General features: G+C 37.0%; 1 protein-coding gene across 7 annotated transcripts in view; it reads left to right on the top strand.

Moving 5' to 3' along the window:
* The window catches only part of TCF12 (transcription factor 12), a 160442-nt gene that overhangs the window by 87604 nt on the left and 60188 nt on the right, over window positions 1-12650 (top strand). For all 7 annotated transcript variants that reach the window (XM_053988718.1, XM_053988727.1, XM_053988717.1 and 4 more), the window contains one exon: window positions 3122-3186. In XM_053988718.1, the coding sequence (XP_053844693.1) occupies window positions 3122-3186 (65 nt within the window). The remainder of the gene's footprint in view (window positions 1-3121; window positions 3187-12650) is intronic.

Below are 12650 nucleotides of genomic sequence, written 5' to 3'. Positions count from 1 at the left end.
CAGACCTGTGCAAATGAAAGTGTTCGATAAGGATTTTGTCATTTATAGTGTTTTTTGCTCTCCTTCTTCTAATTAATGTTGGGTGCCACGGTGAGTTTCCTTATGTCCCCCAAAATGCTGAGCATGAGTGTTTCTGAATTTCCAGCTACAATGCAAAAGAGACTATTGCCATCTGTGTAGTGGGCACTGACTGAGACAAGACCTGAGAGAGAGTGTAACAGACTCAGCTGCAAATCTTGTGGGGTTAGCCTGCAAGTCAGAGTCTGCTTTGGCTCTCACTCTCATTGTATTTTTAGTTTGCATTCTCATAAGCACTGGGACTCCAGTAGTTTGGGGTTTTACTGTAACCTCTACGTTTTTGTGCTCTTCTGCCAATCTGTAGAGAGTATGAGTAAACAAGAAAGGTATTTCATAAGCTGAAAATCACCAAAGTAATTCTGCTTTGATATATTTGGCCACGTGTATGAACTTTATTGGATGCTAGAGACTGCCCATGCATTGATCAGAGAGTGTGTATTGGTCCTACCTCCTAGTGAACCATCGAGGAAATGTCACCTTCTCAAACCTGACATCACCCACCTTTCAAGTACTTGTGAAGTAGTGCTAAGTATTTTCTGTTTCTATTGATAAGTAAACATTACCTTTGGCGTTAGCTTACAAAGGTTGAAATAGCGAGAGTAGCGCTGTGCCTCGGCTGGAGCAGCTGAAGAGCCTTGAGATGACAACGGGCAGTGTGAAGTCTGCACTCCATCACCTTTCCGCTGTGTTAGAAGTGAAGCTGTCCTGTGATATGGCCAGGCAGCAGGGTGCTGGGGAACCGTGGTGTTTTCTCACTGAAGCTTCAGAGGCTTCACTGCACGCAGTGCTGTGCTGTAATGGTGCCCAGGATCACCCAGCTCTGTCCCATCCTCGAGCTGTGCTGATGTGGAGATGAAGCTGCTGGCACTGCTCCAGTCCAGGGACCACAGCGTGCAGCTCCACAGTTTGAGAGGGAGCCAGGAGCAGGACTTAGGGTGTGTTGCTGTAGTGTGTGCCTGTTAATTTTTGGTATTTAAAAAATGTATACCTGTAGTATTGTGACGCTATTGCAAGTTTGAGAGTCCTGTCTAAGTGCTTGAAAGGGGAATGTGTTTGGGAGACTGTCTGTGAAAGGCAATCTCTCACAGTTGATCCTGGGTTGTTTTCCAATCCCTTCATTGAAAAGCTAGGGCATTTGAACACAGGTTAAATGTTAATTTCCTCCAGCTAATTTTTGATAAATATTTTGGCACTGCAGCATCAGAAAGCTTTGACTTTTCCTGGTCACTTCCTAGAACCAAATTTACTATAGATTGGGCTGTTGGAGTAAGCTTTTCTCCTTTAATATGAATCTGCCATACTTTAAAAATTATAACATTTAAATAACAGGATTTTATGCATTCTTATCTAACAATTTCTTGCTTGCTACACAAACCATAATTTAAATCATAATTTTTCTAGCCTCTGTAATTGACTCTTGTACAAATATTTGTTTTAAAGCCTGCCTGGAATACTGCATACTTCAGTCAAAGTTGTTTATCATGTGATATGAGATTCTCATTTTCTGGAAAGAAAGTGCTGAGTCTGGTTTAAAATGAACAGCATGATTCATCCTACTACTTATAATTTTGCATGCTAGGTATTTTATTTGCTTGGTGCTTGATAGATTGTTAGAGGCAAATTGCTTCAGCAGAAAAATGTTAACTTTTTTTCTCCCTTTGTTGCAGCAGAGCTGCCATTTTTCAAGCAAACTATTGTTGACCATACCATTGGTAGCTATCATGATGATAATCTTGCAGAGATGTTGTTCCAAGAGATTCAGACTTCCTCTTCCTCCCTGCTTACACAAGATGCACTTTTAAAATGAACAAAAAGCATACTTTAGATTTTCCTCCTATGAAATTATATTTGGGGACTTCTGGTAATAAGAGAGAAAAATCAGAAAAAGCAAAGGAAGTCCTATTCTTGAAGTGCAATTGCAATAACATGGAGCTATTTATCACTGAAATGGGAATGTGAAAGAGAGGCTACTTTTTCTTCTTATTAGGACAGGATAGCACACACATCATTTGCAAAGGGAATGCCTAGTTGGGTGAAATAGCATTCATTTTCAAATGGGTAGATCTGGTTAATTAATGCTTGCCTTTGGATCAGACTCTGAGTGGTGGTACAGGGTTTTTCTGAGTCTAACTGCTGTAATTAGGGCAGGCACATGCACTTGATGTTTTTTGTGGCACACAAACTTGATGAGTGTCTGATCCTTGGCATTGTTCAGCAGGCTTCTATTAAAGATTTTTTTCAAAGTGTAGATTGACAAACTTCTGAGCTCTACTGGAGAAGTTGCACACTGAGTTTTCATATACAAACATGCCATTTTGGTGGCATACCTAACAAATACAGCACTAAGTAGATTTTCTGAAGCTGGCAAACCCTTTGCTAATGTCTTGTGACCTGAGGCAGCAAGATCAGAAGGCAGCCAGTCTGCCCCGTGTTCTCTATGTGCTGCTTACCCACAAAAATTGCATTTGCTGTCTTGCCCAGTTGTATTGCTTGAGTTTTGTGCCTGCTGATCTGTACATTAAACAGAAAGATTTTTAAGGATTTAGGGGTGAGTGTCAAGAGCTGAATGAATCAGCCATGGTTTAAGGGTGGCATGAGTTTTACTGTTTTGAATGATCTTTTTTTTTTGTTTTTCATCTGGTTTTATTTTATTGCTCAGTATATTCATTGTCTAAGATGGATACCAGCTAAGTGTTACTTTCATGTAGGAAGGAGAAATGTCTGAAAGTGTCTCTACCTTTGCTCCTTGATAATGGAAGTAAAAAGGGATTTTGCCTTTTGTATTTAAACATACTGAATAGGAATATTTTATAGTATCTGACTGGTTACAAAAGGAATTTAATTAGGTAAATATGTCGTCTGTTTCTGTAGTGTTGTTTGAGCATGTTAAACACATATAAAAACCTGATTTTATTCATGCAACTTAATGTTTGTAGATTTATTATAATGCTAATAGATTTTCTGAATTGCATAAAAGGACAACTGATGTGGATGTCTAGGGGATTTTAAAAATAACCAAATTTAAAATTTCTTCCTTTTATAGGAAAATCCTCCGACAGAGGCCCATTTCCACTGTATGGTAGAGATACAGGCTTACCTGGCTGTCAAGTAAGTATAGAGTTTCTTCATTTTAGAGTGATTTTCTTCATTTTATTTCTAATGAGCCAGATTAAGAATATTTTGATAATTGTTTAAAAGTTTGTTTTGAATGCACAGGAAGTTTGACTGTTTAAAAAGTATAATTAGCATGTGATTACATTCAATGTCTGTTGATAAAGATTTAAATAACTAATATGTTTATAATGCTAAGAAATTAATTTATGTTTATTTTCTCAAAGAGGAACATTTTGTAATTTTACTGTAGGTTGAATATTTCCTTTGAGCTGATATTTTCAGAAGTGTCTTTCTTCTGGAGGATTACATCTAGCATATGAGTTTGACATCTTGGTTTTCAGTCTTTTAACTAGTAGCTTGGGAAGTGTGAATGGGCAGCACCATGTGGCAATGCTTCCCCTATTAAGAAAGGATCATTCTCACAGCCTTTACTACTTCTCTGCAACGCAGATGTGGCAAACAAAGACCCATTTGTAGCTGTATGGGTGAGCTTTCAGCAACATTTCCCAAAAAGCAGTATAGCTCTTTACCTGAGAGTTATGGGCTTCACATTATTACCAGTCTAGACAGTAAAACATTGTATTAGTGTAGTTACTATTGTTGAAATAACTCTGTATGTACTCTATTTAAATATAATAACTTAAATTTGACATTTGTTTTGGAATCAAATTAATTTCCACATTACTCTTTCATTAAATTAATGTTTTGTATTGGAAAATGGTTTTATGTGACCTTTGCATAAAATTCCAGTCTGCTTTGCAGTAATGAGTGTAATTTCTGTTGTTCAGTTTCTCAGTGAGGAAAATCCTTTTATATCTCTGTATAGTATGATTGTTTCTATCTAGTACTGTTCAATAATAATTTTTTGCATATTTAAGCCTACAATCTTATATGTATTTGTTTCTATTAACATCACTTTTAGTTCTGTTTATCCCTTCGATAAGCTTCTGACTAACCTCCCTCAGTTTCTTTTTCCTTAAAATTTTTAGTATGTGGGGAAAATGTTTCTGTAGGTAAATCTGTATTAGTTCTATATTCAGGAAAATAAAAAAATGAACATAGAGTTAACTTTCAATTAAATTTTGATTCCATTTAAATTAATGTGTTAAGTTACAGTTTGTTTTTTATTTTGGTCTTTGTCAGGTAAAGCTGAAAGCATTTGAATTCATTTAACTTGGACTGTGGTGGGATTTCTGAATCTTTTTGATTTGTTTGAATGCATGGTAGTGCTTGAAATGCAGCTCTCATTGCAGCTGCAGTGTTTGAAATCTGTCATAGAGAAGGTCCAAAGTGATCATGAAAGGTCATTGCAATCCAAATGAAGAATCAGCTGCATTGTCCCTGACAGAGGCTTCATGTGGTCAGTTCTCAAAAAGTCTAGAGATGGAAGAGACTGCATGACCACTCTGGGTTTTGTTTTCAACTACTGAAGTGTAATTACTTTAAGAAAGCTTCCCTGGTCCCTTATCTAAACATCATTGTAATTAAAGTAGCTAACCCTTGTCTTACAGACAGTGGACATGGATCCACTCTCTTTTAAGTCTGTAGGGGCTGGAAAAGCCATTAGATGATGAAGATGATAAGGAGTCCTTAGAAAAGATCAGACATAACTGGAGTTAATTTTTACCTGGGCGTGTATAGTGCAGCTATATTTTAACAGTGGCTATGTAACAGGATCTATCTCAGACTGAAATATTCATAGAAAAGCTTATACTCTGCCTTCAATGTTCTCCAGTAGGTTCACAACCCTAGGGAATTCCAGTGCTTTAAATGAGGTCAAGTACCTCACCTAGGGCCTTACCACCATGGCAAAAAGAAATTTCCTGGATCTTTCAGACAGTACTGTGAATGTTTTGCTGGGTGGTACTTGCCTATTTTCCTAACAAATATCCAGTTTCTGATGCATATTTGAGTCGTGGTGGTCTAAAATTTCCCAATACCTTTTTATGGTAATACTGGCTAGCTTGCTATTCCTCACCCTGTGTTTTTCAGTTTACAGGTTCCATGTGCAAAAATGTATTTATTTTTTAAACACATTGCTTCTACCATCTCTAAATTTGTCAGTGCAGTTTTGAATTCCAGGCTTGCGCTGCATTTGTAGATCCTTATGGGTTATTTGCTTTGTGAGTTTAGTAAATGTAGTCTTCATTTTCCATCCAAGTCACTAATTAAGAGGTGGAATGATGCCCAAAACAGACGCCTGCAAAGTCTCAGTTAATACATTCACCCACGGTTGATCATAAACTCTAAGCTGTTTTTTATCAGCTTCACTCTGTATTCAGCACGAGTTTTAGTCGTCCTTAGTTCCTTATTTCACCTGTGAAATGTGGAAGTGGTAAAAGCCTTATTAAAACATCTATTATGCGATCTGAGAAGGAAATTAATTTTATATAGTGTATTCCAGCTGAACCAGTTTCACTTCTTCATTGTCTTCTGACATTTGCAGTCTATTTCTTCTAGTATTATTAAAAAAAAAAAAAATTAGGTTGTTGAGGAATTACAAGCCACTACTTTTCTTCCTCTCTGAAACCAACCAACCCCACTCTTTTCTTGTCTCTGCTCTAAACCATGAGTTCTTCAAGGACAGTGGCTAAGGTTTCTGAAATGGTAACATGGCAAAAGCTAGTCAGTCTCCGGAGTTTGTTATTGGGTACAGATGAATTGGAAATATCTAACTTCTCCAAATACACTTGAATCCATCCTTCTCCTACCCCCTGTCCTTATGTTACTGGTGTAAAAGGTATTGATAACGTAGTATGGAAGTGTGAGGAGTTTTAATTTTTACTTTCTGTTGAGTTTACAGAAGGCTGCAATGAAAATTTTCAAGACTACTGTAAACCGCAATGTTTAGGAGTCTTGGTATCATTCTCACCTTTTACTGAAAATAATCTAAGCAGTGATTTGTAGGGACTGTTTGCTACCTACAGGCTTTATATTTAGGCTGTAGGAGTTGAAGTGTGATTGATTTTCAATGTAGCTTAGGAACCTGAGTGACTTAGGTAATAGAATCTAATTTAGCTGTAACATTTAGTCACAAGAATGTAAATATGGCCAATTTATGAATATTTTATTAGCAAGAAATACAGGTTCTCAGGTTTTTTTCTCCATCAGGTGTTTTAAACAAGCCAAAAAGGAGCATCCAAAAGTATATAGACTCTAAGTGGATGGGTAAGATGACAAATTAAGGCTTATGCAGAGCTGTTTTAGATGAATGTCAAAAATTTTTACCTGGAGGAAGAATTGACAGCTTTTACAAGAAATACTAAAAACTCTATTTAGCTGTCAGAATGAAATGCAATGCTACATGACTTGACACTAAGTCTCTTTTAGTGTCTTTGTATTGGAGAGAGGATGGCGGTTTGTGATTTTTGTGGGAAACTCCACCATTCCTGTTGGCCATGTAATTGCAGTTTTGGGAATGGCAACTTTTCACAAATTATAAATCAGGTAAAAATCACAGAAAGCTTCTTGTGATAAAAAGGGTTTTCTTCACATTTGTGTGATTTAGTACTGAAAAATTAGCTTATGTGAAAGAAACAAGATTAGACTGCAGATACTGAATTCAGTACTCCCATTTCCAATATCATCAAAAAGGTCCCCAGCTGTCACTGCACATTGGTTTGACAGGTCTGAGCTCAAAGCCAGGGGTCTGCACTATTTTTAAAGTGAAATTGAGATAAATGTGCAGTACATGTGTAGCTGTTAGACTAATTCTTCTAATTATTTGTGTGGGTCTTCCCAGAAGGTAACTTTATCCCCAGGAGCCTGAGAGTGCCCTGGGTAATTGGTGGGGGGATGCTTCTTTAGCCTCACAGTGCCTGTTCTCATGTGCCTGGCACAGTCTCTCCCCACTGGCATCACTGGGCTCAGGATAGTAAATCGTTGGTGACTATCCCCTTAATGTTCTATTTTCATTCTAAACAATCATGCATGAAAAATAGACATGATGGATTTTTTGACATGTGGAGATAACACATTTTTCCTCCCTTCATAATAATTTGAAGTCTGCACTCTATCCTGTGTGTGGGAAAGGAGTAGAATCAAGTGCTGAATGTAATGGATGCTAGGCAGGAACTAAAGAGGGTTTCAGCACTTGTGGTTTAAAGTGTAGCCTTTTATAAAGAGTCGTATCTTAATTTACTCCATTTTTGTTACTCATTAATCTCTATGGTCTACATGATGATGGGAGACTTCAGAACTTATAAAACCCATTTAGAAAAAAGTGCTGCTGGTAAAATTGTAGAATATATGAGTGCTGGAAGGAGCTATGGATTGAATTTAGTAATTACATTTCACTTAGACTATGTACAATCATATATATATAAAACAATTTATAAAATATACACTATAGTACATGATGTATATACATACTGCATGAAATGTATAACACTACACAGACAGCATATGGATAATCTATATGATACTGTGTACACTACATATATTTTATTTAGTGGCAGGTGGATTTCCAACTCATTTTCGCTGCTATTATTAAGTTTTGTGTATGTTGGTAACACACAATAAAGAAGGCAGCTTTTTCTTGGATGAAAAATGTCCAACAGAAAGCTAGTCCATCAATATTTGCAGTAATATTTCTACCCCATTTTCCCTTCAATAGCCATCAACTCTGCTGTTGCCATGAAGCTAATGTGAGGTGACTCATTTAGCAGCATATTATTGCATCATTGCAACATGATGTAAGGCACATCAGGCTTTATTAAATTAGCCTGAATTTTGCAGCATCCCAGTAACATTTTATGCACATTAGCACCACACTTAGTGCTCCTTATGGGGATATACTTCGAGTAAACATATTAAGACATGATTTCAAACAACTTTTCAGAATTTACCACTTTCTCCTTTCTTCACAATTTACCATGGAACTTTAAAGGTTTGTATCTTGTTGCCTGCAAATTTAGCTATTTGTTAAAGAATAAAATGGCAGCCTGTTAGACTGTTTTTGTTAGCTGTTACATCCTTAATGGACTAAAAAGTTTGGTTTATTTTTGTGTAAAAAAAATTGTTTCTTAACAAACACTAGAAGAACTTTTGAAATAAACCCAAAAAATGCCTTTAGCACCAATTTCCTGGGCAATTTAACAGATGATCATTTCAGCAAAAGAAATGACTGCAAGTGTATGTTACTTTGTCTTTGCGTAGTCAGTAATTTGCCTCTTTAAAATTTAAAGAGACTTTAAAGCAGCTTGAGCAGAATTCAAACCTAAAGAACAGTCCTGCCATGTTGGGGCAAGTAGTTATCTCAGAGCTCACTCTAATAGCTGAGGAAGTGTAATAAGGGTACAACTCCAGAAATTTGAGCTGTCTAGGGAGGACATAAAAGCTCATTTGTATTGTGCATAAGCAAAAATGGCAACTTTTTTGTATTATTGGCTAGGTGCTGAGGATCAAGCAAGCAAACATTAAAACAAGAGTATAAATACCAGAAAATAGCACCAACTTAAAAGTGTTTTTAATATGTTCCTAAACATATTAACTAATATTAAGAAATTTTATTTAACAATAAATTAATAAATTCTCATTAAGATTTATTTTGATACCATAAATATTAATATAATGGTTGCTATATAAAACAATTATATGTATTATTTATATTGCAATTTTAATTTATAGTTATATAAATTATATAACTGTAAGATATATATTTGGTGTAATGGTGAAGATTGATTTTAATGTTTTTAATAAAGCATCAGGTAACATTAAACAGCTGTAAGGTTAAGCATACAAAATTGTGAATGTTAGGTGATAAGAATGTGCAAAATGTGTGTGGGAAGCAGAAATGAAATTTACTGACAAAAATGGAAAAGTAGAGAAGAGTATGAAAAATGTAATTGGAAATACAAGTTTTGTGAGGACAAAAAACTCAGAAGTGACAACAGTGAAATAAATGAGTGATTGTGAATAGTGGGGTAGAGCAGGATTTTAGTGCAATTTGACAGCTGGGATGTTACTTAGAATGTAAGAATTAGGCTAGAACAAGGTCTTTGTAGCACGTGGTATTTTCCCAGGTGGTTGTTGTTCAGATGGGAGCGAAGGCACACAGATAAATCCACCTCAGGCTGCAGGTGTGCTCCAGAGGAGCAGCGTGGCAGCCTGGCACTGCAGTTGCTCCTAGGATGCTTTGCCAGCCCTTCTGCCAAACAGTGTCTACTAAACAACCAGAAAGCTCTTCCTCCTCACTGCTGGTGTATGGCTGAGGGTGCTTTAGATGGATCTTTCCAATGAGGCAGAAAATTACATCATTTTCTGCACCTTTCTGATGAGTGAGGCCTTAGAAAGGCTACAAGCAGTGGCACCAGTTGCTTTTCTTCCTCACATAGTTTTAGAAGCAGTACAGAGAACATGATGCCTCCTTAAATCCAAGTAATACTGAGTTATGGAAGTATAAAAAAAATTTAAGACTTGTACATGTGTGGGGTTTTTAATACCAATATAACTTTAAAGCTGAAAAACTGGTTTTATTTTGTAAATTTTCTCTTTTTAATCTCCCCTTCTCTGACACTTTTGATATCAGGTGTCTCCCTGAAGCAGATTTTTACAGCTGAGCTATCAATCTCTAAGAAATGCAGCTGCTGAAGGAAAGGCTGACACAATGTTAACTGAAGCAGTGACTCTGGATTCTGCCAGCTGATACCATCCTAAAAGATTGGGATGGGGAGAAGGATATATAGTTTAAGGGCAGATGGAATGCCTGAACTTTAGTTTATTTTGCTTTATTTTATTTCTCAAGTAGAATCAAGCAATATTAACTTCCTTTTCATCATGATTTATTAGAAGTGAATTACTTATTGTGCTATTGGGAAAATATCTCCTGTCACTCAGCAGATAAGGAGTGTGCAGAACCTTTTTAGAAAGTAAAAATGTATGGGGCACAGGCTTGATTCCTTTTTCCAGCGCTGGAGGTGACCACCTGAAGTTAATCAGGGAAGACATTCCCCCTGGAATGAAGTGGGTAGCAGGTGTTAGGAATTCGTTATAGTTGGAGGAGGGATGCTATTTATAAAGGAGGAGCAGTTCTGTAAGGAATGATTTTCAATGCCTTTACCAAGAAACAAGAGAGTTTCTTGTCTTTGCCCTTCTCTTTCTCATGCTATTTAGGGTTGGCAAATTTTCTTGCCTCCTTTATTTTTTGGTTTATTCTTGACTGTATATAAGGTTATGGATATTCTGTAGACTAATATACATATTATTGTGCATATTGCTACGTAAGGAAGGAAAAATAATGCTACAGCACAGAGTGCAGATAAAACTTCTCTGGTGAATTGCTGTTTGTGTCCAGCTGTTCTGACTGCCTCAGAGCTGGGTGCTTCTCAGTTACAAATTTATGGTATTACTGGAGGATGGGGAAAATATTTGCTCAGCTCTGTACTCTCAGCCATGCCTGCTTATCTGAATGAGCTGGATTGCCCTTTGGATTTTCTTGAAGTGTGCATCCCTTTTGTCTGTAATTACTCTATGTATGTTAAGCCCCCATTTGACTTCCTTTTTTAATTATTAGGTAGAGAAAGTCCCTTCCCAAACTTCACATATGCACAAATAACTGGTGTCAAGAACAGAGGCCCTGAGTAGGACTGGTGTAGGCAGCCTGTTACTGAGCACTGCTTCCTGGGATGGGTGGGAGAGCAGAGCTTGGGCACTCAGTCAGTGCTGGAAAGAAGCACAAGAGTTGTCATTTACATTCCTCCTTCATGGAACTAAACCATCCAGCTTGTATTGGTTTCAGCTGTGTTCTGGAGTGCTTTTCCAGACACTGGTGCTCCTGCTGGCACAGGTTTCTGACGAGCAGGGAGAGAAGGATAACATTTATTCAGGAGAGGAGATTGTAGCCTAAGATATCTCCTGGCCATTTCCTAGCACCCTAGTACTGAAATGAGCTCTCCCTTGATCATATGTGAAAACTTATGTGTTCTCTATGTTAAGTTCTAACAACTAACTGGTAGCTTTACTAATGTACCCTCATCATGTTAATAATTTTCTGACTTGGTTCTTAGAGCAAGAGAGATTTTTCTCTTGGTTGTGTGGGAGAGGAGATGTACAGCTTCCATACTATATACATGAAATTATCTACTAGTGGTCTGAAATATTTTTAAATAATTTTGCTGAAGATGCAGAGGATAGTTTGAGAACTAAGGAACAGATATGAAGATAGTTTGAGCTTTATAATGTCCTTTATAGTCTGACTTCTGTAAATAAGACTCAGCATAAAATCCTTTATTATAATATTGACTCTTCATGCTAGTATCTTGTAATCATAAAGGAAAGCAAGGAGGGTGGTACCATAAAAAACAGATGAATAACCACTCAGAAACTTCTCTTGTAAAGTTTTAAAATTTTCCAGAAAGCGGCTTTTGTATAATCACAGAAAGGAAGCTGTTCAAATTACTGTTTTCATAATGTAGCAAAAAGATTCAAAGGCAAAGGGAGGGGTGCCTGACCTGTAATCACAATGCTTAGTAATGCCTTCCTAGAATTCAGTCAGCAAGGCAAAAATACCTTGCCCGGGGGGATGAAGGAAGACAAGCTGAGGCAGCATAACCTCCGGGATTGGACACCAACATCAGCAGGGTGCTGCTTTAGAAGCGTAAAACTGAATTTGTAGTCTTGCCAATATGCAGCATTAGTGCGGGGAAAACAATATTGCAAAGGAGAAGGAAGGGACTCTCCAAAATATTTGTGTTAATCAGGCTCTTTAAAGACATTTAGATGCAAAAAGAATACAAAATTATTTCTTCCCTTTGCATTTAATCTTTGCTCTCCTCCCTGCTAAAAAACCACCATAATTCTGAATAAACCCCTTTCTTCTCTCTCCTCTGCCCCTGTGCTCAGTCCCAGTGTATTTACACATGAACAGAATTCGCCACAGTAGCAGCCTCTGCTTAGGTGCACACATGAATAAGCAGCTCTTGGTGATCCGGAAAAGCTTTGGTGTAAAATGAGAATATATTGATAACCTGATCTTTACCAGTGTTACCATTAATTGGAAAGGCAGTAAAGCTAAATGGAGTTTTGTTTATGATGTTACATCACTTCAGTATTTAGTACCCTAGGTAGCTGGTTTTAAATCCAGTGAGCTAGATTAGCCTGATTACACTGGCAGGATGCAGTTGATGGATGACTGTCATTATCTTCTCAAACCTGCATGATACTTTAGGTATAGGAGATGATAATTAAATTTTCAAGAGACTACACTGAGATTATAAGACCCTAAGTATTTTTTTTAAATGAGGAATATGTTTGCAATTATCAACATGTTGTTAGAGGATCCTCTCCTGAGATGTTTTATTGGCAACCCCTGATTTCCTTTAAACTGATCAAGAAAAAAAAGCTCAAGTTATCATATAACACTTTAGATGTTGTTTTGGTTTTCTAATTCTGAGATTTTCCTCCTCCTGAAACAGACCAAAAATGTATCTGATCAAATCTATTGGTAATGGCTTGAAGAT

Source organism: Vidua macroura, chromosome 12 (assembly GCF_024509145.1).
Source record: "Vidua macroura isolate BioBank_ID:100142 chromosome 12, ASM2450914v1, whole genome shotgun sequence".
NCBI lineage: Eukaryota > Metazoa > Chordata > Aves > Passeriformes > Viduidae > Vidua > Vidua macroura.
The sequence above is the reverse complement of the archived record's forward strand: the minus strand, read 5'-3'. Positions and strand labels throughout refer to the sequence as shown.